Below are 25676 nucleotides of genomic sequence, written 5' to 3' on the forward strand. Positions count from 1 at the left end.
CTGTATTAAAAGTATCCACTGTTCTCCCATGCTCTAACACACAGTAACGATGAAATGTGTGCTGTTCTCACATTCTTCCTCTGTATCTACACATAAACAACAAGGCAGGGAAATATAAAAAGAATTTATTTTATTGTTTGGGGGTTATTTGTTGCTCTCCTTCTTCTTTTCCTCTGAAGAATATGGTTATGTTCTCCGCATGCCTCCTCCTGTGTTTTCTGTGTGAGACAGAAGTACAGTAACTAACGTTAGCCTTCATTAAATCATTTCGACTGGTTAAGTGCAGTAAAGTTAACTTTAAATTGACTTCACCACCACACATAAAACACGGCGTAATAGCAATCACATTTAACAGAAGCATAAAATTCTTCTTAATGGTAACTGTTAAGATTAGTTTATTTGTTAGTCACCACCACTAGCTTAAGAGCTTTAACCTATATGATGTTAGCACTACATAAATTAGCCTAGCGGCTAATGGACTTACGCTCCTCATAGCTTAACAGATTACATGTATTATTCATAATACTCACCGCTGGTGAAGTCACTGCATCTCCCGACACAACACCACGATTGAATTTTCACCCTGAATGGCGTTTTTGTTGAAACAGCAGCTGATAACAGCAGAGCAACGGGCAGCTCCGTGTGGGAGCATTTACCGTAAATACTCGAATAGGAGTGCACTGCAGATTTAGCTGCGGCTAACTGATGTGGCTCTCAGAAACAACAGCTCACTTTCCTGCTGTTCTGTGTACGTATAAGTTGCTAATTGAAAACTCTGTAGGTCATAGTGTCCACATGAAAAGAGAAGGAAGAAATGGCTGGTAGTGTCTTCAAACAGAGTTGCTAAACACCTCAGCGCACTGAAGGAAGCCATCTGACTGTGTGAAGAGCAGCTCCTTGATGTCTGCAGGCAGAGAAGGCCTAGAGCTCTCCCGTCTGACTGATCCACCAATGGGCAGAAGATGACCCCTTGACGATGAGCTCCTCCTCATTTGCATAATGAGGCAGAAATGCATACAGAAATGTAAAAAGGACAGGCAGAAATAAATACCATGGGTGAAAATAAATAAGGTAAAAAAATACAAAGGAAGAATAAAACAGACAAAAATATTAAAACACACACATAAATAAATACATTAAAAAAATTAGTAATTAATAAATAAAGTTGAAGATTATAACGGAGAATAAATAAATAAGGTAATTATAACAAAGGTGAATAAGTAAAGGCAGTAATTAAAATATATACATTTATGTCTCCTTGTATAATTTAATTACTACCTACATTTATTTATTTACTTTATTTTTTTGTGTATTTAATTGGATGCTTATTTATTTATTGAGCATTTATTTATTTCTGTATTTATTTCTGCCTGTGTCAGGATCGGTCCTCCATAAGAAATGGTTAAAAAAAACTGAAAAACATAATGGCATAATGTACATTTACATTTACTCATCTGGCAGACACTTTTATCCAAAGCGACTTACATTTGAGGAACAACATACAAGCATCAACAGAGCATCAAATACAGCAGGAGATCTACAACTGACAATACATATTAATAAAAGCAGCAATAAATACTTGTAAGTGCTAGTGCTTCTTTCCCTAATACCTAGGGAAAGAAGTTAGAGTTAACAAAAAGTGCAATCAATACAAGATAATTGTAGGAGACAGAAGAAGAAGAGCACAAGAAGTGCATGTTAGAGGTTAGGAGTTAGAGATGTTATAAAAGGAAGTATTCTCGGAAGAGATGAGTTTTCAAGAGCTTCTTGAAGTTAGAGAGGGACGCCCCTACTCTAATGGCGTGTGGTAGCTCTTTCCACCATCGTGGTGTCACAGCCTGGGATCGCTTTGTGTGTAGGGATGGCAGAGCCAGGCGGCATTCGTTGGAGGAGTGTAGTGGCCGAGAAGGAACGTAAACTTGTATTATGGAGTTTAGGTAGATGGGTGCAGACCCAGTAGTAACTCTGTATGCAAGCATTAGGGACTTGAATCTGATTCTGGAATGTAAAGCATTGTTTTTTGAGAGAGCACAAAAAGAAGTATTATTGCTTACAGTGTATGTGTGTGTGTTTGTTTTTCTATTTTAATCATTGGTTTGTTTACTTAAATGTAAGTGTCACTGTAATTTGTGCTCTTGGTTTTGTATTTAAATACAATTATTAAAACTAGTTAAATAAATAAGAAATACACTATTACTGTTTAATTATTATACTATTATACTGTTTAAACATTGCACAAAGGGTATAACGAACCCCTTAATTACTAGAGCTTCTATTAAACATCAAATTAGTTATGCCTTTAAAAACATCTGGCATCTGTAACTATGAAAAAATCTTTATGTCATGGGAACATTAAGGTCGTCTAAGAGATTAGAAAAATGGCCAAAAAGTTTCCAGAAGGGACATTTTTAAATTGCAAGTGAAATTAAAGAAATAAATTAATCCAGCTGGAACAAATCATCTTTTGTCTCCTCTCATCATGACTGTTGTGGCAGACTGTAGTCTAAAGCCAAGCTGCTGGAGCATGGTTGAATTTAGATCAAAATGTATGAAGAATCATCAACTTTTTGATGTAAGCTTGCATCAGAGCTTTTGTCAGGGGGACAAATATTTGTTTTGGAGAGTCAGGTATGGCCCACAGACCACCACAAGCCTACAACAGTGAAACTGTAGGTGGCATTCCCGTTCAAAGTTCAATATTTTTATCACACACTTGCCGCAAAGCGGTGCAAATGATGATGCAAGTCTCATTTCTGCTTTCCGACCAATGCAGTTGTCATTTTTTACACCTAGCACCCATGTTGTGGACTGGCGCCCATCTGTGCACCCATGGGAGTGTTGGTCTTGAAATGAGGTGTGGTCAGGCATAGCCTACTGCTATCTTGAAGCAGAAAGCAATTGTGCCATTGACCGACAAAAACCTGGTTTAAAGTCAGAGGGTCAGCACTGCAGTAACTTCATTCATTATTAAAGTCTCAGACAAGCCGACAGGATGGGTCAAGATCTAATGTTAATGTTCCCTTTTGAGGGAACTCGAACTGCATCGGTGACGACACTATGGGAACGCCTCTGGGCGTGGCAGGGCTGAACTATGAATGAAACTACTCCAATCCTATTGGTGTTACTAGAACGGTAGTGTGTGACGGCGTAACTGGAGGGGTATATAAGCACGCCGGCACATAGGACACATTAGCTTCTTTCTATTCAGCAGGCACTCTGGCTATGTTTGGAAGCTCCATCATCCTACCTGAAGTCGAGACGAAGCAGATCATGTCGAAGCGATTCCGACAGTGTGTCTTTCCCTGTCAGCGTATCATCACGGAAGGTGATACCCATGGGATGTGCGTCTAATGCCTGGGGATGTCGCACGCCCAGCTCGAGGGGGCTGCCTGCGACCATTGCGAGGCCCTGCCCCTGAGGGTGCTGATGTCTCGAGCGGCTCTTTTTCTAGAGGATGGTCGGATGCGCTCCCCCCGTGGCACAGGCCCCGCGGTCGCTGAGGCGTCGTGGTGGCTCCGATCCTGGGGATCGCAACGCGAGATCGCCGAGGGTGCCGGAACAGCTGAGGCCTTTTTCTGGTCCTCGTCCGCGGAATCTTCCTCCCCTCGTCTCCGATCGGGAGCCTGTTTCTCGGTTTCTCCCACTCGAGGGGTGAGTTCGGAGAGGCTTGCACGATCTGGCTCTGAGGAGCTAGATGTGCTTAGCATGGAGAATGACTTTGGGGAAACGGAACGTCATCAGCCCTCGCCAGGATATGAGGAGTTGTTAGAAGTGGTGATGCGGTGCTGTGGCCAAGCTGCACATTGATTGGCCACAGGTGGTGCAGCAGCCATCGGTGGGCAGCAAACTACTGAGTCTGTACGCGTTTCCCCCAGTTGCTCCCGGGGGTTCTGGAGCGGGTCCACCAGGACAGCGTCAGTCTACTACTAGTAGCCCCGTTTTGGCCGGCACGAGTGTGATTCTCGGATTTAATATCGCTCCTCGAGGGCCCGCCCTGGCAGGTCCCTCTGAGGAGAGACCTGCTGTCCCAGGCGGAGGGCCGGATCTTTCACCCGCACCCCGCCCTGTGGCAGCTATGGGTCTGGGCCCTGAGGGGGCGCAATTCCTCGAAGTGGGCCTGACGACAGGAGCAGTCGACACGCTGCTCAGCTCCAGAGCCCCGTCCACGAGAAGGATGTATGGCCTAAAGTGGAATGTGTTCACCACCTGGTGCAGAGAACGGGCGGTGGACCTAGTTACCTGCTCGGTAATTGTGAAACTGGAGTTCCTCCAGCACCGTTTCTCCGCTGGCCTCTCCCCGTCCACGCTCAAAGTGTATGTGGCTGCCATTGCAGCATTCCACGCCCCTCTGAGTGATGGGCCCTTGGGGAGGCTTCCACTGACTGCGCTTCCTCCGTGGAGCCAGGAGGATGAGACCCGTGACTCGTTCCAGGGTTCCCACCTGGGACCTGGCAGTGGTTCTCGAAACGCTGGCTGAGGCCCCCTTCGAACCCCTGGAGTCGGCTGAGGCCAAGCACCTGACCCTTAAGATGACCTTTCTCCTCGCTATCACCTCTCTGAGGAGGGTGGGGGATCTCAAGGCACTTTCGATTTCTCCCCGATGCCTGGAGTTTGCCCCTTGGAGGGTCAGGGCCATCCTGCACCCTTGTCCAGGTTATGTCCCTAAGGTTCCGGCCAGACTGGCAGGGTCCACGGTGCTGCAGGTGTTTCATCCCCCACCTTGTGACGGCGGAGGACGGGAGACTTCATCTGCTCTGCCCTGTCAGAGCACTGAGTATTTACACTCTGAGGTCTTCCCGGTGGAGGAAAGCAGACCAGTTGCTGGTGTGTTTCGGGTCCCCCAAGGCTGGGCTCCCCGCTTCTAAACACACCATCAGCAACTGGATCGTTCAGACTATTTCCCTGGCCTATCAGGTGCGTGGTTTGCCTTCACCTATGGCCGTAAGGGCGCACTCTACTCGAGGCATGGCGGCTTCTAGGGCCCTCCTCGCAGGGGCGTCACTCCAGGATTTGTGTGACGCGGCTGGCTGGGCCACCCCTCACACTTTTATCCGGTTTTACAGTCTGGACCTTCCTTCTGCACCCGGCACCCGTGCGCTCTCCTCCTAGTCGTGCCATCAGGTTCTGCACGCTGTGGGGCAGGCGGGGTTTCGGCGTGGCCTAAGTGGGTATCTCGTTCCCATAGTGTCGTCACCGACCGTCGTCACCAGTTCGAGTTCCCCTTCTCGGGGAACGTCTCGGGTTACGTATGTAACCCTTGTTCCCCGAGAAGGGGAACGAGACACTGCGTCGGTCCGCCACACCTCACCCCGCCTGGAGTGCCTTGCTTCATAGAAAGGGCTAATGTGTCCTATGTGCCGGCGTGCTTATATACCCCTCCGGTTACGCCGTCACACACTACCGTTCAGTTCAGCCCTGCCACGCCCAGAGGCGTTCCCATAGTGTCGTCACCGACGCAGTGTCTCGTTCCCCTTCTCGAGGAACAAGGGTTACATACGTAACCCGAGATGTTCTGTGTTCTTCCACACATCCAAAAGCTCACACACACAGTCCAGGTTCCTACAGGGAAACTGGAGTAAACTGGAGCCATCCTCCTGATCAATCCTGAGCTCCATCAGAGCGACTAAACATGGATTTCAGAAGCTAAAAGTTTAATTCAGTTTCCTCTGGAGAGTTTCCTGTCTGTCCTATCAGGTTTATAACTACAGTTTTTAGTTTACTTCCAAAGAATGTTTTTGTATAACTTATGACGTGTATAGCGTCCAGATTATGCAGCATTTAACTAGCTAGCGTTGGACCTGCCCTAAGTGCACTTGCGCCAAATGCTATAAATTATTTAAGTAGGGCATGGAGTTTCTGCTGTCCTGGGGCCTTTCATTAAATTTGCTACATGTGATGATTTCTTATGATTTCTTTATTTTCACACATTCTGCATATCAAAACAAAAGCCACACTTGCAACCAAGACATTCATGTGACGTGCAAATTTTAGAAACTGAGTGGCAGTTTTTAGTAAATCTTGGCTCTGACTCTATTTGCCATCCTCTTGCGAGCAGCTGCATCCATATACCACTGTGTTGTGTATGGATGCAGGAAGGCATATAGGTGAACTTACCAGCACAAGTGGGAGTGATTGGGGACTGGGAGGAGCACACAGTTTTTGACCGTGTAGCCATGCACACGCTGTTGCTTGTTGAAATCTGTTATTAGACTAAACAGTTTTGCAAGCTACGGAAGTTGTCTGTGTTGAGTTCACACATCCAAACTAGTTTTTCCCCCCTTTGAGTCAACACATTGTGTATATGTAAACTGATATCCAACGAAGGTTAAAAATCAAGGGCAACTGGACTTGGTTGAAGATACTGGAAGATGTTTCGTCCCTCATCCAAAGGACTTCTTCAGTTCTGACTGACTGGCAGGGAAACTCAGCTATTTAACCTCAGTGGGGTCGTTGGCCGTTGGATACCGCTGGTTCGTTAGTGTTCCTTGTTGCTGTGACGACAGTCGTTACAGTCGTTAAGACTACCTGTGGCCAAGACTGAACGACCATCGTTGGTATCTTCACCTGAGGCCAATAGGTGAAGGTGAAGATACCAACGATAGTCAGTCAGAACTGAAGAAGTCCTTTGGATGAGGGACGAAACGTCTTCCAGTATCTTCAACCAAGTCCAGTTGCCCTTGATTTTTAACCTTCGTTGGATAACTATGACCTGGATGACTGAGAATCTTCATAGACATGTAAACTGATAAGGACAATCTCAACACACACATTTGCTGTGGAGGCTGCAGATCAAACACACACACGTACAGAAATACATCAGTCTTTATTGGCACAGAAAGTTAACAATGTGCTCACACACTGTGGATAACTGTACATAGTAACGTCCCTCAGAAGCTGGCATTTACTGAGGGACGTTTACACAGGGATGGACTGGAATCAATCAAACACATCACATCTAGACAGCCTACTCCAACCTCCATGCTACTTTTCATTATATCAACACAAGCAATCCAAGTATTACTAAAGGTAAGTCTAGATTACTATTCAGAATACTTAAAGGTTCAGTTCACACATAAGAGAAAACCAAAAACATTTTCACAACTACCTCTTTGGTTTTATTTGTCCAGGTTTTGAGAAATATGCCTAAGAGAACAATGGAGGAGCACAGCATTGAAAAAATTACTTTTGAAAAACCCATCAGCCGCTTGTTTTTTCCATAAACAACATCTTGGTTACTCTGATAATCTACAGACAGTGCTGATAACTGCGACATCAATTCTGGAAATATGAGCCACTATTCAGTTATCATATGTAATTTTTCTCAATGCTTTGAGAAGCACAAATGAAATTCCATTCACCTTCAGTGTATTAAAGTGGCAGCAGAAGTTTCAGAAGCAAATATATCAAAAGATGAGCATATACAACTGAAACTACCAGCATGGCCTTTATATTTTGGGTGAACTGACCATCTAACATGAAGCTAGGATTTAGGGATTTAAAAAAATGCGATGTGATATGAATGAAAGCTCCAGAACAGCTACTAACTGGATATTTTGGTAGGGTTGTATTATATTTTATTGTTTTTTTTTGTTATGTCCACTTAGTTAATGCGCAACACAGTTATCACAATCAGTCTGTCAGTTTTGCATAGTTAAAGGGCCAGTTCGACATTTTGGTAAATATTCTTACTTGCTTTTTTGTCAAGAGTTAGATGAGATCCATACCACTGTCATATTTGTCTATTATGTATGCAGCTAGAGCCAGGAGACAGTTAGCTTAGCTTAGCATAAAGACTGAAAACAGCTGGGGAAAACAGCTAAAAAGCGAATTCACAGATTTCCCAAAATTTCGAACTTAAGGCAGTACAGTGTATCAGAGCAGCCTTAGGGAAGGAGCGATGCATTCCTGAGATGTGATGAATGTTTAAACCCTTAAAGATCTAATCAGGATCAGACTAAACTCATGACTGACCCACATGGACGGTCCATCCCTGTATTTCTATGAAAACACAGCATTAGCTACATACAATATGAAAAAGAAAGTTAATCAGTTGGGCTAGCAATCAGTGCAATTATTGTTGACCAGGTAGAAATAATCCCCAACAAACATAGTCGTTGTTTTCCCTTTGTGCTTATTCACAATGCAAACACACTCAGAATAATCACCTGTAAAGTTAGTGATTGGATAACTTCCCTTCTATTTAAAAATAATATCCCTGGATGACAGAATACAAAAATAACAAAACATTTAAACACACACAATCCTAAAACGATTAAGTAAAATTTAAATGAACTTTTTAGAATATTGGATGAGACAAGCTGTATATAATGCAGATAGAACACATGGAAAAATCTGACTTTTTATGTGATTTTAAACTGATATAAGGAGCCAATGTTAGCCTCTTGTCAAAAATATACAATGACACAATTATCACAGTACTTACCACTAATACACTGGCTGTCTGTGGGAGAACAATAACTGATTCTAATGGAATCAGCAACAACAACTGATTCTAATGGAACATTTTGGTCAGTTTTTACGTAAGTCTATGTAGATGTCAGGCTTTATAGATCTGTCACTATTAGCATCATCCTTTTTAGTGTCCCAAGTATAGAAATGCTTTTTCAGAGGCTTGTCCAACCTGATCAGATTACAATTTTTGGGTCAAACTTGTGTAATTGTCTGGCATTAAAATCTCACATAAAGTTTGGGTATTGGCATGTTAAATTTAAAAGTGATGTTTTATATTGGCTGTTCAAAACCCATTTGCCACTGGAATAATAATACAAACGCTATTCTAAAAATTGATTAATAGAGATGTATTATTAAAACATTCATTCTGACAATTACTAATTATATCCTTGTTCACTCTTTAAATAATGAATAATAATTGATTTTTAAAAATGAAAACAAATTGAATTGTAAACTTGTTAAATTTTAAATTTTTAAACTTTCTGTTCTTCCATTGGCTTACATGCCTGTCTATCATAATACATCACACACTTAATTTGTTTCCTGCTACAACATTTACGTGTTATGTTTTAATTGAAATTTTAATCACTGAATAAATTTAGTTTTTTGGTGGTTTAATTAAATCTAAAGATGTTTAAGAAGTGTGCCTGCTTTAGCATTTTGATTTGTGATCGATTTAATCTAACATTGCTTATGTTTTTTATTTAAAGATTTTTAAGCATTGTTTAACCTAAAAGTTAGATTAAAGTCATACCCACACAACAACAGATGGAGCTCTGATTAGCCAGTACAAATAACAGCTGGGCAATTATTAATTCAGCATTTAAAGAAAGAGTAAATTCATTCATTGGGAAATTTAATGATCTTTTTATCATTTATTTTTTATTTTGAATTTATCTGTACAACTTTCAAGTGCTAATTTGATCAATTAATCAATTTATAATATCATTTAAATGGCCAAATTTATAGTCAAACACTTTCAAGTTCTACAATTATTCCAGTGGCACACTCCCGCCTCTATAATTGGGCCTATGGTAAAACACTGATAATATGTTAAAATAAACATAAAAGGACAAGAAAATGTCAGGATAGGCTTTAGTGGAAGTGCCCTTTAACCCCTTGGAACACACAGCCTCAATGATTTTGGTTTATAATGGAGGTGACCTTTGATCGACCTCTGCCTAGCCTCCCTCACAGAGACTGGTAGCCATCGGTCCTCCTCTTGCGGCCCAACAGGTAGGCTATCACAACGATGACAATGAGCACCAGCAATGTCACTCCCACCGCAATAGCAACACGGTAATCAGGCCGGTCAGCAGCACATGGGTCAGCTGGAAAACACACACACACACACACACACACACACATACATCAGATTTACTTCTGACAACAAATAAAACCCAGTCAATCATGGACCCTCATTTACTGCACCTTCGGTATGGAAGTATATGACTGCCAATTTTACAAAATAATTTATTAAAATAGAAATGGCAAAGCCCGTTTCTGTGCTCATGACTAACAAAATTAAGTAACCACAGCTGTCAGGTAAATGCAGTGGAATAAAAAGTTAAGTATTTCAGTATTTTATCATACATCATGCCAACATAATTACAAATTTACATCTTCACATTTATGAATTGAATTTGAATAGCGGCAGCAGCTGACCTTCATAACGGGTGTCTTTATACCAACTTATGATTATTCATATCTGTAATTTTCAGACCAAGCTAATTTCTCCAACATTTTTAATTTCAGCACAGAGCAATGTGTATGCTGGGTTCAAAGTTCAACCAATCACAACATTTGCTTTAGTGTGCAGCCTGCCACATGCATGAGCAAGTATAATGTACCTACAATTTGTGCAACAAGATTAGAAGCCTATCCACCAAAACAAAGATCAATATTTTGTTTGTGGTTGCTTCACTCTAAATACTACTACTAAAGTATTTAAAGTACATGATGTGAGCAATTGTATATATTCCCCTCACAACTGTCAATTCAATAACAGGGTGGGACTCAACATAGATTTGTGAAAAGGTGTGAGAATGTGCCACAATCAGCACAAACGTTCAGTTTGGAAATTTAATATTAAAAGTTTCAGTAATATAATTATAATTAATGTCTGATATTTATTTGTGGAATTACTAAATACATTTAAAATGTATGTAATTGCGTTACTTTTGTAACACGTTACTCCTAACACTGGGTATTGCGTCATTGTATAAGGAGTACTTTTTACTTACATTAATGGATCTAACAATGCAGCTAGCTACATGTATTTATAAGAAGCTCTTAATGACCCATAAAAATGATCCCTGATGAATCTTTCTTCATGAAGACACTTACGAGTGCCAAAGTCGATGTTATTTTTCAGATTAAAGGCCTGCATCCTGTCCTGATTGACATCCAGGTACAGTCCGTTCCCCATGTAGAGTGATTCAGCCTTGCAGGAGTAGGAGTGTCCAATCGTTGCCGCAAAGAGATTCACTGACTGGTTGTTGGCAGAGTACACACCATTCCCTGGAACAATGAAACAAAGCAATTCTCAAGTTTTTTCAGTGCAAAATTTCCCCTTGTGGGATTAAAAAAGTATGTCTTCTTCTAATGATGACTGCCATGAAAACAAATGCGGATGATCAGATATGGAACCAAACTAGATACACCGCATTGCAATGAATGCAGGTACACAGTAATTTCAGAGATTATGTCTATATATAGTTGAAAAGACAAACAGAAACAAGGAAATTGTTGGCTCTTGAATGTTTCTTGTCAGTGTCAGTATTTGCCTGTTTTGTGCAACCCCCACCTGCAGCTAAAATATTATTGCACATGCAGTGACCCAATTAGAAGAGTCTGGAGTTGAAGTGATAAAATGGCAGTAAATCATACGTATGGACTAGATTGAAATGTGGAAAAAAAGACATTTCCCTACTTACCTCCTTTGCTAAAGGGGTAGGAGAGTTTGAAAGACAGAGCATCAACGTAGACAGTATTATCTGCAGTGCTCTGAGGAAAAAAAACAAAAAGATTGTTATCCTGTGTTGGTGGCTGTTCAAGGAAAATTCTAAATACTTAAAATTGTATCAAAATTTGTTAAAGGTGAAATGTGTGTCAAAATACCATTTTAAATTACATTTTGTGTTACTTCAGAGATGTCCCACACATCATATTCTACAGACTTAAGAAAACATCTTTGTTTGGTTCAGGTCACACCATTATTCATGTTTTTCAGTGAAAATGAGAATAATTATGGGGGGGGGGGGGGGTCCAACTGCCAGAAAGGTTAAGAACCCCTGTTCTAAGGTATCATTATTTGTTCACAGTAGGGTTCTAAAAGCTGGGTTTTCTGATAAATAACCTAATTTTGGTCATCAAATCTTCTATCTCACTTTATCTTTAGCAAAGAGCAATGGCAAGAACGTTATGGTAGTAGAAAAAGAAATATGTCCTCAGTAGGACAGTTTTTATAGTTGTCTTTCTTTGAATGTCAATCTTTGAGTTTCAGTTTATAAGTTGTTTGTAACTTCTGTTAATTACAATTGTTTAGTGGTAAACCTAAATAGCTTTGCTAAAAGGTGAAAGGATTCGAACTCAATGAGCAGATTAGAGTTGGAGCCATTAGTTTATAAATCCATTAATCAATAGACAGAAAATTAATCAAAATCATTAGTTGAGTTCAGTAAAATACTACACAACCCTAACCCTATGACACATTTTGTTTGGTGGACCTCAGTTACTGCACCAGCTGTGGTGGCTGGACATTTACAAATATAATTAGTGTGAGATGGCTATTGGTGTTAATGCTTCTTTAAGCCCCATTAATATTGAAATCCACACAAGTGTTGTGGAGTGAGGCAGTTTCCCTGTCACATGCTCTTTGAACAGGCTGGTCAACTAAACTTCCCTTTTTTAACAATTCTCCTCTGATTCCAGTTCGTATATGGAGTTACTACTTAAAAAAGTATTCATTTATTAATTGGTTAATTGTATTAAAATCAAAGCATTTAATTGCCCTTTTTTATTATTATAATGCCAAATCAGTGTGAGCACATCTAAGGATAAGCACTTGGATGTGGTAGGTACTGCAAAAACAGTAGGTAAGTTTGACTTCATGCGGCGCTGCGCAGTGCTGACTTAATGTGATGTATGCTGAAAGGCATGCTGGTTAGAAATTGTGTCCAACTTTCGCTGGTGCTGCAAAACGTCACCATGTCACATGACAAACCTTGAAGTAAGCTGATGCAGGTAGAATGTGTCCAGCTTTATACCCCGCCCCTGCAGTCGCCTGCTGCTCACGTTAGACTATCAAGTCGGCGAAAGTCAGCCGCAGTCATCTCGAACACACCTAGTGACTAACCTCATAGCCCCCCCCATGCCAGCTCTCAACATTATACTTCTATATTTGTGACAAATCTAGGAAATCAGAAGTACCTTGTTAAACATGAAGGTGATGAAGCCCTCTTTGAAGGCAATGGTAAAGTTGACAGTGGTTTCCTGACAACCTCCCTGTGTTTTGGTCAAATGTGGCTGAACAATGAAGGTTCCATTGAGCTGAAAGATAAACAGAGAGAAATCAGGCGACTGGCTGGCCACTTTGTATCAGAATGTTATCATATGACACTTCTTCATATGACACAAAGATGACACATGGCTAACCTTCCGCGGTCATCAAATGCACCACAATGAGGAAATCTAAACTTGCGTGAAAACATTTTCTCAATTCCTGAAAATAGGATGCTGACAACTGCATTGCTGAAAGCTGAGTCAGAGGCACGTGCAGAAAGTTCTAACCATGTTTAGATATTTAATGGCTTACTAAATCCCTAAAAGAAAGTTTTAAGATTAGAATCTGCTTAAACATTTGCTAGACCATTGAACTATCTTTTCTGGGGCTCTTGCTGTGTCTATTGTGACTGATGAAACATACCTGTGGTGTTGCCAGTCGGATCTGTAGTGCCATCTGAGCCATCAGGCAAATCATATTGTCTTTCTTCAAGCTATAGTTTCCTACAGTCAAGTTAGTGGGCTGAGTAGGTGTGGGCTTGGTGGTGGTGGTTGCAGGTGTGGTGGTGGTGGTTGCATGCGTGGTGGTGTTGGTGGTGGTGGTGGTGGTGGTGGTGGGGTTGGTGGTGGTGGTGTTGGTGGTGGTGGTGGTGGTAGGCTTGGTGGTGGTGGTGTTGGTGGTGGTGGTGGTGGTAGGCTTGGTGGTGGTGGTGTTGGTGGTGGTGGTGGTAGGCTTGGTGGTGGTGGTGTTGGTGGTGGTGGTGGTGGTAGGCTTGGTGGTGGTGGTGTTGGTGGTGGTGGTGGTGGTGGTGGTGGTGGTGTTGGTGGTGGTGGCAGTCGTGGCGGTGGTGATGTTGGGGGCAGGCTCGGTAAAAGCAGATGTGGCACCAAACTCACTCGCAGGGGACACGGTTGCAGAAGGTTTGGATTTATTTTCATCTACCATCGATGACAGAGCTTCAGCCAAAAAGACAGAGCGGGAGAAAAAAATCTGTTTCAATATTCATACATAAACCACTTCCCAACTTAGTTATCTTCTGCTTAAAAATGAATTATGTATTTTTTTGACACTCATCTGACATATTATTGGCTAAAATTAAGTTGTTATGTTTAACAGGTTAGCAAGCATTGCCTTTGTACATGTCTAACAGGCTCAGAGCAACATTGTCATTCATTTGGAGTTGTGCAAAATGAAAAACAAAAGTTAAATTTTCTCCTTTTAACCTTGTTTTGGTCTCTACCAACTACTGAGAAAAACACTTGCCTTTTCTAAAGTGCGAGATGTTCTTCACAGCTAGTCACTGACTTTGTCTGTCTGTTTGGTGCTGGGCAGATAGTGTACAGAATTTACTTCCATTATCGTTTAGTTTACATTTACATTTGCATTTATTCATTTAGCTGACGCTTCCAAAATGACTTACAATTGCTATACATGTCAGAGGTCGCACGCCTCTGGGCAACTAGGGGTTAAGTGTCTAGCTCAGGGACACAATGGTGGATGGGTCACAGTGGGGGATTGTCTCTCACACCAAAGGCAAAAGTTTAGTTAGACAACTTGCATTATGCTTGTATAAATGCAGAAACTATATATTTTGAAGAATTCTTTGAAAACATTCTCATGGGCTCATTGGCCATAATTCTTACAGTGGGTGTTATGACATGTTAATAAGTAAACAAAATCAGTAATGCTCTTTGACCTGAGACTAATTACCGATCATGTGCTTGTTTATACAGGTCAATACAACCAATGGACTGATTAAACTGCACACACAAAGGCACATTGGGGCTCAAGCCCTTTGTAATTTGGTATTCTCTACCACGTATAGTATATCCCATATACGCAGCGCTAAACACTCTGTAGCACATTACTGCGACACGGTCCAAATATGCAGTGGCAGGCTGCCTGAACGCTGCAGGGAGGACTCACCTTCCAGTCTGTTTCTGTCTGTTCCGATAATAACACATTCGGCAGATGCCAATGAAAATTAAGTGTGTTGAGAGCTCCACCTCATAACATAATGAGATTTCAGTGGTTGTGGTGGCAGCAGGTTGGGAGATCAACCATTTCCGATTATTATTTACCATTCTGCATCGAGACAATCTTTGAAAAGACAACCGCAATGCATTTAGAAATAGATTTTCCCCCAACCCTGCCTACTGCTACTGAAATAATAGCCTAATTTGCGGGCTGTAAAACCAAAACAATGAGCTAAAACAGGCTAAAAACACCATTGAGCTGAGAGTAACTGCAGGGTTGGGTGATAATTATCTGGGGGTGTGTCAACAGCCCACAAGTGATCCCTTTCACATGACTTTTGTTCTCTAAACAAATACAATAAAATTAGCTGACTGGCAGAGTTTGATAGCATGACTGTTTTTCATGTTGACGTATTAAAGTACACCAGCACACGTGTTTTCAGTATGCAGCTTTGTCTACAGATTAAGGTAAGGGTTATTGAAATGTCAACCTGAGGGACAGCAAGTGAATCAGCCAAATGTTACAGACAGTGTTCGCTGCATGGCACGTTAAATCTTGTTCATTCTGTTTGTAGTTTACCTTCTATCTGTACTTGCAATTTTTGTTTTTGGAACTTATGACTGCTAAATTGAATAGTCTTGATTGCATTATTCTTGTTATGTCATATTGAAATGTAAACTTTTTGTTTTTGTTACAAACAGCTTTGACAACATGAAACATTCAGGCCAATACAGCACATTGAACTGAATTGAACTGAAATGTTCCATTTTAGGATTCAGATGGAACAGGTGTGTTGGACTTGAGTGTCAGCAAGTGTCACTTTCATGTAACTGATTGTGTTCAGCATGAGCCAGACTGCAAACTATGCAAACTATGACTTCCAGTCAGTGGTCATCATCAAGTAAGCAACCACCACAGTGAACGCAAATTACTATTTGTACAAAAGACCACTCTATTTTAGAGTAATACATTTCACTTATTTGCACTTAAAAGATAATTACTAATATTAATTGTACTCCCAAGGAAAGCCAAGCTTAAGTGGAGTAAAATTTCAAATACCAATATTCACTGATTTTTCAACACTGGAATTTGACCTTCAACACAAGTTGCAGATTCATCCTATCTAAAAAAACACAGCCCTTTTCTAACCAGCAGACATGTGACTCAGACCTGTAACACAATCGAAAGACTGCGGAAATTTCTGTTCCCCAAAATAATCCAGGAAGTCACAGTGAGGGCTCATAAAAACATAAAATGTCTCACTTCTACGACTTTCTGACAGCCTGATCAAAGCATACAGACTGCACACAATATCCACAATACAGTAATAAGTTCTACTATTTACAATCTTGGTTTTGACACGTCACTAAGTGAAGAAAATCTGCTGCGTTATTATAAATAGACCACTTATTCATACACTGCAGTTGAACTGTTTTATACAAACATCCCTCTATCCAATGTTTTTGCTTTGATTTTGCCAAATTCGTCGAGATACAAAGAGTTTTACCTGAGACAGCACAGAAGGCTACAAAAACGAACACAGCAGTCCTCTTCATGATGACAGGTTTCTGCTGCACTTCACCACTTCAATGATCAACTGCGGCGCTGCGTCTCCACTGATAACTACACCGCCGAGTCAAGCTGCCAGGCACACACCAGGACCGGAAATGTTCGATTTAGAGAATAAAAGCACCTCTAGTTGTCAAAGACAAATTGCAGAACAGTACAGAAGTATTATTTTGGGGTAAGATACAATTAGATTTTATCTTCAGCTTATTTTAAATGATCATCTTACCCCAGGGGGCTCTCGTCCCATGTTACCCTTCTGTCAATAGTAACAAATTGAACCAATTGGTCTAAAAAATTTAATATTCTATTTATTACAAATGCTATTATATTAAATCTTATATTTCATTGTTAGACACCAGTGTGAAGGATTAGGATTTTGGACTTGGAGTAGGTTTTTCCCAGCTTTGTTGTAGATTTGTTATGGACGTTAATGGGTTGTGTAACATTACAAAGTGCTGCCAAATTTGTATCTTAAAAGGGCGTTAAGATTTTGCCAGTTCATTCAAATAGTAAATTGCAAATTCAAGTTGTAATATATGTAAAGGGGTTTTGATGGGTTTTCTGAGTGGATCAAGGAGTTTATTTTTCCTTAGTTTTTATTTCAGTTTCAGCAACATCATTCGCAATATTGCCCAATGTTTCCTATTTTCAGCTGTTTAGTGAAAGGAAAGCACATAAATCAATACTGAATTAAAAAAATAGAATAAATTGATTAATAAAATAAAACAAACAAAAGATTTGGATTAAGGAGTTCTAAGTGCTTGTACCTGAATCCGTTTTAAGTGCAGATTTTCACAACAGATTTGACATCATTTAATTGATTTGTCAATGAAGTATATCGTTTTAATTAAAATCTCCTCGGTCAGGTGGGAATTTTAACTAATTAGTTGTGTTTCATGAGTAGGAGGATATGAAACAGGCTCACCCATAATAAACAGAGATGATGATGAGAAGAGGCATAGCGGCGATTTTATTTTGAAAGCATAAACCGGAAGCGCTGGTGTTGATTCTTAAGCCCTTGATTCCTTTAAACTTGTGAACTATCAGTAATAGTCAGGAAACGAAAGCGATGAGAACAGGGAGGGAACCCATTGCCTAAAACTGGAGCGAACGGTCACGTGTCATTTTCCACCATAACGAAACGAATTCTGTGCTAAACTGGACTGACTGCACACACCAGACCTGCCGGTTTGTTCATGTGATTCCTCCCCATGTTATTTAGGCCACATACATGGCCACATGTCAACTACTAACATAACATATATTTTACTGACAAAAGTACACATGGGGACTCACGCTCTGCAACTGCAAGAAGTACTATAGCACCAATATAAACAGGCCTAGAGGCTGGAGGTGACTCTGGCTGCAGCAGTAGTAGTAATACTAGAACTATCATAGTCGTGACAGTTGTAATACCAGTTGTTAATGTACAAATAGTAGTTGTATGTAACTGGTAATAATAGTGGTAGGTGTAGCAGTTATAGCATTAGTAGTAGTAGGCCTAGTTATAGTATTATCAGTGGTAGGCAACTTGTTAGAGTAATAGTATTTGTAGTCCGAGTTGTACTGGTGTAATAGTATTATTACTGTCTTTATAGTTGTCTACACAACACTATTAGTTATATATAATAGTAATAGTTGTAGCAGTTGTATAAGTAGTAGTATTAGTAGCAGTATCAGAAATTGTTGAAATGTAGTACTTGTAGTAGTAGTAGGCTATCTATAGTAGTAGTCATAGTAGTTATAATAAATGTAGAGGTAGTAGTGTTTTAGTAGTAGTAACATTACAGGTGCATCTAAAAAAATATGAAAAAGACATTTCTAATTTTTAAGCTGCACCTGTACACACTGTACTCTGAAAATCGTTTTTTCAGCACAGCTGTGTGTCTGGTTTGGGAGAAAACACGTTTTCTGTAACTAGTAGTATGAGTGTGGCAATTCATATTCATATTTTTTTTTTCATATTTTTATTCAAGAATTTAATTTGGGTTTGAAACCCGGTGGCAAAGCTTGATGAATGCCCAGACTAAGCAGGTGCAGCTCAAAAATGTTGAATCTTTTTTTACATTTTTTGAGATGCATCTGTATAAGCTGTAGTAGTAGAAGTGGTTGCAGCGGTAGTAGCACCTGCAGAAGAAGTACAAGGACAAGGAAAGTATAGCATCAATACTCAGAACACTGATGATCCCGACTTCATGTGACACAGAAAGAGGAAATAAATAGTTTGACACACACACACACGCCTGTGGTTCACAGTGACACTGTTTAATTATCATAATGTGTCTAGCATGCAGCCAAAAGTAGGAACCTGAGTATTGTCACAGTCAGGGCTGGTCTCACCTCAGACTAGTGTAAAGTAGATTTTTTTGCAGTGCTGTGAATATACTCAAACCAAGGTTTTTCCTGTTGGGGGCAGTACCATCCTGATCACATGCACACACGTCCATGTGTACCGCTCCTTCAACTGGCTCAAGCAAACACTTTTTACAAGCAACGTACGTTAAGAGTTCAAATAATTACGATTAAAGAAAATTACAAATATCACGTTGAAACATACTTTATTACAAAGAATAAAGGTACCCTGTTCAACACAAAATCAAAAGCAACATTAAAGCTAATTTGTTATTATAATAATGTATTTACACAGTTAAAAAACAGCTAAATTATCATATCAAATCAAATATAACATTGGCGCTTGTTTTCCTCTATAGTTCAAGGTCTTGTTGCAATGAAGCTGATGGGAATTCCTGGATAATAAATGTTCATCTTAAATTTTCTGTCCCTGTAATATTTAACATGACCATAAATACTGATACACTGAATATCTTCTATCTAAAACAGCACAAGCTTAATAGTGTTGTGTCGTTCAGTGAACGTTTTGTTCATAAGACCTAATCGTGTAGATGACTCGGGAGGAACGGGTTGTCTCAGTGAGTGATTCGTTCATTTTCACGCATGCGTGAAGGATCTTGGACTCTTACGTTCACTCTTCACACGGCAGCTGCATGGGCTCCGTCAGCACAGGAAACAGAATTGATTAGTTCACGACTCTCAACTGTGGGTCTGTTTGAGTCGTTCATTTGTCATGTGACAGCTACTGTGGAGCCGCTCACATGGGTCCTCAGTCTTTCGTTCATTCGGCAGGCTGAGCGACTGTCAGCGCCGGAGAATGAGAGGCAGGTCGGCCCTGGACTGACATTATATAGCTATTTTGTTAATTATGTGACATTTAATAAAGCATAACATTATTACAGCGCAGTTATGTTGTGCTAAGTTATAGTTTTAACACAGCCGCACCGTAACTTTAGTCCTGCTAGTGTTTACAGCCAACAGCTGATTAGAGTTGTTCTGGTTCCACTTCAGAGCCCTGACAGGGTTCTACCGGGAGCAGAATTACCTCAGAGGTCGTCTCCTCTCCAAAACAAACGGACCCGGACATTAAAACATTAAAACACAGCCACGTAGCAACGTTAGCGTTAGCCCTGTAAACAGCTAACAGCTGATCCTGTCCACCAGAGAACGCAACGTAACTTTTCCCTTTTATTTACCAACAGAGCCGTGCTGTTGTTTCACAGCTCTTGGCTGGTGAACAACCTGCAGTGTTTGAGAGCGATGTGCTCATAATATATTTTCTGCAAATCTGATATTAATATTTTACTCATGGATAGGGACGTTAGGCTGCTGTATGAATGAGCACTTTAGAGATAATGATAGTAATTATATACATAAGCCTTTATATGGCTGGTCTGGTTGTATACTATTCGGGAAAGATTGTGAAAATGGAAGGATTTAGCCAGAGTAGTGGCTTAATTGAATATTGACAACATATTTCTGTGGTTTTTACATGGTTTGAATTTGGTTGTGGGCCCAGGGGGGTTGATATAATGATGATATACAGTAATCAAGAGGTGAATTTGTGCATTATACTTTGTCAAATAAAGCAAGCCAGGCAGCCTTCCGTGTTTGAGAACAGCACTGTTTTGTAATCGCCCACTAGAGGACTGCAGCGCCACAATAACAGCCTAGTTCAAATGAACGAAATGACTCAAGAAAAGATTAGTTCATTTTAATGAACGAGATTTGAATGAACGAGTCTGTCAAAAGACTCAAACTTGCCATCACTAAAGCTTAAGTGACAACTAATCTCACAAGAATAACCAAAGTGGAACAACTTTAAAGAGGTTCTTCACCAAGTTTTACATAAAAGTCAAGTTACTAGTCATGAGGAGCTATTACTGTGACAACAGTTGTATAATGTCTTACGTTCTGCAGGGTAAGAAACAGAACTCTAGATCATCAGGGAGAAATATTGAATTTGCCTCGAGACATCCAAAACGTGATTCAATATGACATTTTTTTTTAAAACATGGACATTCACCAAGTGAAGACAATGAAAGACACCATCCAGTTGCATTATGGGAATTGTAGGATCCATTTTTTTGGGATGTTTATTCATTCTAAGGTGTAATATACCTCTGCTTCGATTAAAAAAATTCTTTAATCTAAACATGTCTCCCAAGTTCTTCATCATGATAGATCAGAAATAATAAATGGCAAGATGTGTAGATCTATGTATATCCATTAAGACACATTTTGAGAGAATTTATTGTCTGATATAGGTTTTAGTTTAATCACTAGGCCTCTGACTAAGGTTCCTTTAATCTAGCTGCTGCTCTGCTTTAATATGAATCCGTCTAAACTATGGCAGCTCTGTGTTTTCAATTTCTCCATTGGTTAAATTTCCCGGGAGATTTTTTATTATAATGAGGTCACTCTTAACCAATCACGATGCAGAAAACCCAACTGGCCCCGCCTTCGATTACGACAAATGAAAGGAAACTGTACAACACCATAAAAGGAAAATACACCCGCATGCGCAGTGGCTTGAGTTTTGTTTGAAGTGAACTGCTGCCTGGGACTGCCCTACAAGCTGCAAAGTCGGCAAGCATTTGATTTTAACAGTACATTTTTCTCATTTCCTCCATATTATTTTAGTGCATCTATGCATCGTAGAGACGATGTTAGGCCATCACTATCCAAATGCCGACAAGTCGCAACAACTGGTCAACTATGTGGAGGATTATCTGGAATGTGTGGAGTCCCTGCCTTTGGACATACAAAGAAATGTTTCTCTGCTTCGAGAAATTGATGCAAAGTATCAAGGTATTGTGTTTACATGTTTCCATCATGAAATACATCTGCGTGGATAAAACTGGCAAACATAAACGGCAGTGTGACAGGGTGTGCTGAAATGGTGGAGCAGGCGCGAGCCTTGTGTTCCCATTTTGCCAAAGCCGAGCGCCCCTTGTTCATATCTACTTCGACAAACAGTAAGGTGACTGGCTGAAATGTGGGTGATAACCTAAACATGGGTTAATGTAAAACAACTTAGCTACCCTTCAGTTAGCGTAGCCCAGGATACACTCCGTCCGGTTTTGTGTGTGTGACACCAAACTCAATGAGGAAGATCTTGCATTTGATATTTCTTTCTCTCGTCAAACGTACATATACTTTATGACCTGCTACAAGATCTGTTATGAACACTTGGTGTCCAGTGACAAATTCGGCATCAATATAAACCAAATACAAGCACTATGTATTAGTAAAATTTCAACTTTTTCGATCGGTGCACACTACCGCCCACCACGGTGGTGTTTACGCGGAAGATTACTGTGCGACTACCGGCGAAAACAGTGAATAAACTTGGACATTTAGGTGATTTAAACGCTGCTTGGTGTATTTAATAAATGCCGAATCCCAGAACGGAGAATACAGATGTGTGGAACATCATACATGGTATTTATTGAGGCGTGAACCCAGCGAACCCAGTGACCATGGTTAACATACACTGCCGTTTTTTCATGTGAAACAGTCCTCATTGTTGCTCTGTGTTGACGCAGGGCGAGCAGCGGTTTACAAGCAGCCTCCGTTACCAATGCGATCCACGGCAACACCGAAGGCTAATATGAGACCCGCCAATAGAAGGAACGACGCTTTACATTTCGACTGTTTTAAAGCGAGATTACACATCTCCGAGGGCTTATACGGTATCTGCCCCTGCACTCTGCTCTGTCAAGTGTAAACCGCAGAGCCGGATACCTCCTCTTCCAGGCAACCCCCTTCACCATCTGACTGCCGTCATTTCCTGTAGGCACATTTCACTGCGGCTCAGTCCTCCTCTTCCTCCTTCTTCTTCTTCTTCCTTCAGGGTTTTCAGCAGTTGGCATCCTCAACGTTGCGTCACTGCCTCCACTGTCTAGTCTTTTAAAGTGGTATTAGTCCAGTAGCTCTCAGAAAACCAAATAGTACTACATTTCTACCCTCTACTTATGGCAAGCCAACATTTATTCCTGAAATGTAGCTATTTAAAAGCTACTAGTACTTATTAGTAACTAATACAATAGTTAAAATTGATTTAGATACTAGTACTCAATTTATAACTATTCAAATATTTACTAGTAACTATTTCCAAAAGATACCAGTAACATTTTCATTCCTACTAGTGCATTTTATGTTACCACTCATAATTAATGACTAGTAAAATGGCTTGTTGATAGTAACATTTTATTTCTCACGAGTAAGAATGAACTAGTAACTAAGTAAAATTACCACTAGTATCTAAATAATAGTGAGTAGTAAAATGGAAATGGTTACTAGTAACTATTCAGTTACTTATTAGTAACTAATGAATAAATGAAATCTGAACTGCAGAGCCCCATAGATTTCAATGGCAAATGTGCAATAACTAAGAATAGTTACTAGTAACTAAATATGTAGTACTAGTGGGCGATACGGTCAAAAATGTTATCACGTTAAAAACAGTTCATGGCATTTGATATCGATAATTATCAGGATAAATGTCAAATCATTATTTCTTTCAAGTTTAAAGGATGATTTTTGCTCCTGAGTGAATATTAAAGACACCAGATGGTTAACTGTGTGGTTAAACTTTTCTTTATGGTCAGAACGTGACACTTAATGCCAAACAGTGGATCACTTGCCAAATTTGAGGAGAACATTCAAAACTATTATATATATATATATGATTAGTAAATTTTTTTTTTCAGTCCCTTTTCCTCAAGAAAATAAACATCTTAATAGAAAAATTAAGTGCTAATTTGTTCGTGATGTAATGAATTGTTATTGAGGACAATTATATTGCGATAAATATCATTATTGTTTTATTGACCAGCCGTAAGTACTAGTACCTAATCAGTTGTTACTATTAAAACAGAAATAGTTAGTAACAATTAAGTACTAGCAGCTTTTTAAATAGTGATCCGTAAGTTTTAAGGAATAAATGTTAAAACGGTTTTCCATATCCACACTCTAATATGCGTTTAGCACTGACCTCTACCTGCCCTGTTTTCCATTACTGTCTGATCATCACTTGTCTGTGTTCTGTATATTTTTTGCATGTTACTAGCCTCCAAGTTACATGCTGGACCACGAATGGTTTCCAAACTAGTTGTGATGTGCTGCTGGTACGTCCAGGTGTTAAACTGAGATTTAAGATGAGTACCGAGAAACTTTCCCCTTCAGCAGATGAATGTAAAAACATCGTTTTGGTGTCAAACTCTGCACATACATCTGTCTACAGGACAGCCAAGGAACAAGAACAAAAACACATTTGAATATTATTATTTTTTCTGCCTATATATTATTATATATTTCTTTTTTTTCCTCCTCTTATCACTCTTGATTCTCAGTGTCATTAATTAATAAAAAAAATATAAAGACCTCCCTCCTTTTCTTTTTCTATCTTACTTTGCAGAGGTGCTGAAGGAGGTGGATGAAGTATTTGAGAAGTACAAAGGTGAGCAGGATGCAGCTCAGAGAAAGCGCCTGCAGGTCCAGCTGCAGAGAGCGCTCATCATTAGCCAGGAGCTGGGCGACGAGAAGATCCACGTAGTGACCCAGATGACGGAGCTGGTGGAGAACCGCTCCCGCCAGATGGACTCCCACTCCCTGTGCCTCCAGGAGCCAAGCGAGGCCGAGCGGCTCACTACAGAGCGGCGCTCCAGCGTCCAGGACTCCCCGGCCCCTGAGCGCACCTCGGCCCGGCGCCCCCGACGCCAGCGCAACAGCGAGAGCCGTGACTCCAGCCACCCGTCAGCCAATGGCTCTCTAGTGGACGACCCTGTGGAGGAGCTGTCCATTCCTCCGCCCCGAGAGAAGAAGTCCAAGTCTGCGAAGAAGAAGAAACGCAAGGCCAAACAGGAGCGAGACGCCTCGCCGGTCGACTTCGCCATCGACCCCAACGAGCCCACTTACTGCCTCTGCGAGCAGGTGTCATATGGTGAGATGATTGGCTGCGACAACGACCAGTGCCCCATCGAGTGGTTCCACTTCTCCTGTGTGGGGCTGACCTACAAGCCCAAGGGCAAGTGGTACTGCCCCAAATGCAGAGGGGACAGCGAAAAGACCATGGACAAAAGCCTTGACAAAAACAGAAAAGACCGCAGATCCAGGTAGTGACCCGTCTTCAGTTGCTCCTCACTCATCTGGAAGATGTCTTCAGCCTGAGGGTTGAGATTATCAGCTGTAGTTGAAAACAGTAATCGTTATGTTGTAAGAGCACAATCAGCACCATTAGTAGCAGCGCTTATTATTAATCAAGGACCGTTGTGATTGATTTGCTGTTCCATCACTGATTGTTCCCGCTGGCTATAACTCTACTGTAGACTGTCGGGAGTCCAGGTACAGCAAGAGTCATCAGCTTGAAGCGGCCATCTTCCTTGAGTGTTTTGCTTTTCGTGAGACTTATCTTTTCTATTTTGATTTAAGAGAAGAAAATGAAAGCGTCTTTTGGTTCTCTATCCCTTTTCATTCTGGACATGATTCTAATGAGAATAAGGTATTCCTGCTTCAGTTTTGGCCAAACAAACTTTGTTTTCTTTTACTTCTTAATTGTAATTAGTCATTTGAAATCAGTGTTTCTCTAAACAATAATGGCTTGTAGAGAATAATCTATCAAGAGATTTGATATTTAATTGAGGAAACGATTGTTGATGGGACACTGGAATAGGACGTCATGTATGTGGACTTTATGTTTTCACTGGTTCACTATCACTATTGTGTACATTTCTTTTATATTCATTAAAACAAAGTAAAGTCATTCAGTTGCCATTCAGTTCTCTTTTCTTCTTTGGCA

General features: G+C 40.6%; 2 protein-coding genes across 2 annotated transcripts; one reads left to right on the forward strand and one right to left on the reverse strand.

Moving 5' to 3' along the window:
* Window positions 1–6804: 6804 nt before the first annotated feature.
* Window positions 6805–16558, reverse strand: cd68 (CD68 molecule). Its single transcript, XM_046064955.1, has 6 exons — window positions 16461–16558; window positions 13400–13932; window positions 12904–13023; window positions 11409–11478; window positions 10819–10992; window positions 6805–9803 (listed from the first exon to the last, which is right to left on the reverse strand). Exons 1-6 carry the CDS (start codon window positions 16507–16509, stop codon window positions 9664–9666), a joined length of 1086 nt encoding a protein of 361 aa, XP_045920911.1. The 5' UTR covers window positions 16510–16558; the 3' UTR covers window positions 6805–9663.
* A 4837-nt stretch (window positions 16559–21395) lies between these two features.
* Window positions 21396–25640, forward strand: ing2 (inhibitor of growth family, member 2). The gene is made up of 2 exons (XM_046064883.1): window positions 21396–21685; window positions 24297–25640. Exons 1-2 carry the CDS (start codon window positions 21541–21543, stop codon window positions 24995–24997), a joined length of 846 nt encoding a protein of 281 aa, XP_045920839.1. The 5' UTR covers window positions 21396–21540; the 3' UTR covers window positions 24998–25640.
* Window positions 25641–25676: the final 36 nt, after the last annotated feature.

Source organism: Micropterus dolomieu, linkage group LG12, assembly GCF_021292245.1.
Source record: "Micropterus dolomieu isolate WLL.071019.BEF.003 ecotype Adirondacks linkage group LG12, ASM2129224v1, whole genome shotgun sequence".
Classification (NCBI taxonomy): Eukaryota; Metazoa; Chordata; class Actinopteri; order Centrarchiformes; family Centrarchidae; genus Micropterus; species Micropterus dolomieu.

Excerpts from the sequence above, each read along its gene's own strand:
- cd68 (XM_046064955.1), bottom strand. The coding sequence starts at position 16,509 with ATGAAGAGGACTGCTGTGTTCGTTTTTGTAGCCTTCTGTGCTGTCTCA. Across the intron at positions 11,479-12,903 it reads TCACCTTCATGTTTAACAAG|AGCACTGCAGATAATACTGT; the intron begins GTACTTCTGATT and ends TTTTTTCCTCAG. Across the intron at positions 9,804-10,818 it reads TAACATCGACTTTGGCACTC|CTGACCCATGTGCTGCTGAC; the intron begins GTAAGTGTCTTC and ends TGTGTTTTCCAG.
- ing2 (XM_046064883.1), top strand. The coding sequence starts at position 21,541 with ATGTTAGGCCATCACTATCCAAATGCCGACAAGTCGCAACAACTGGTC. Across the intron at positions 21,686-24,296 it reads AATTGATGCAAAGTATCAAG|AGGTGCTGAAGGAGGTGGAT; the intron begins GTATTGTGTTTA and ends CTTACTTTGCAG.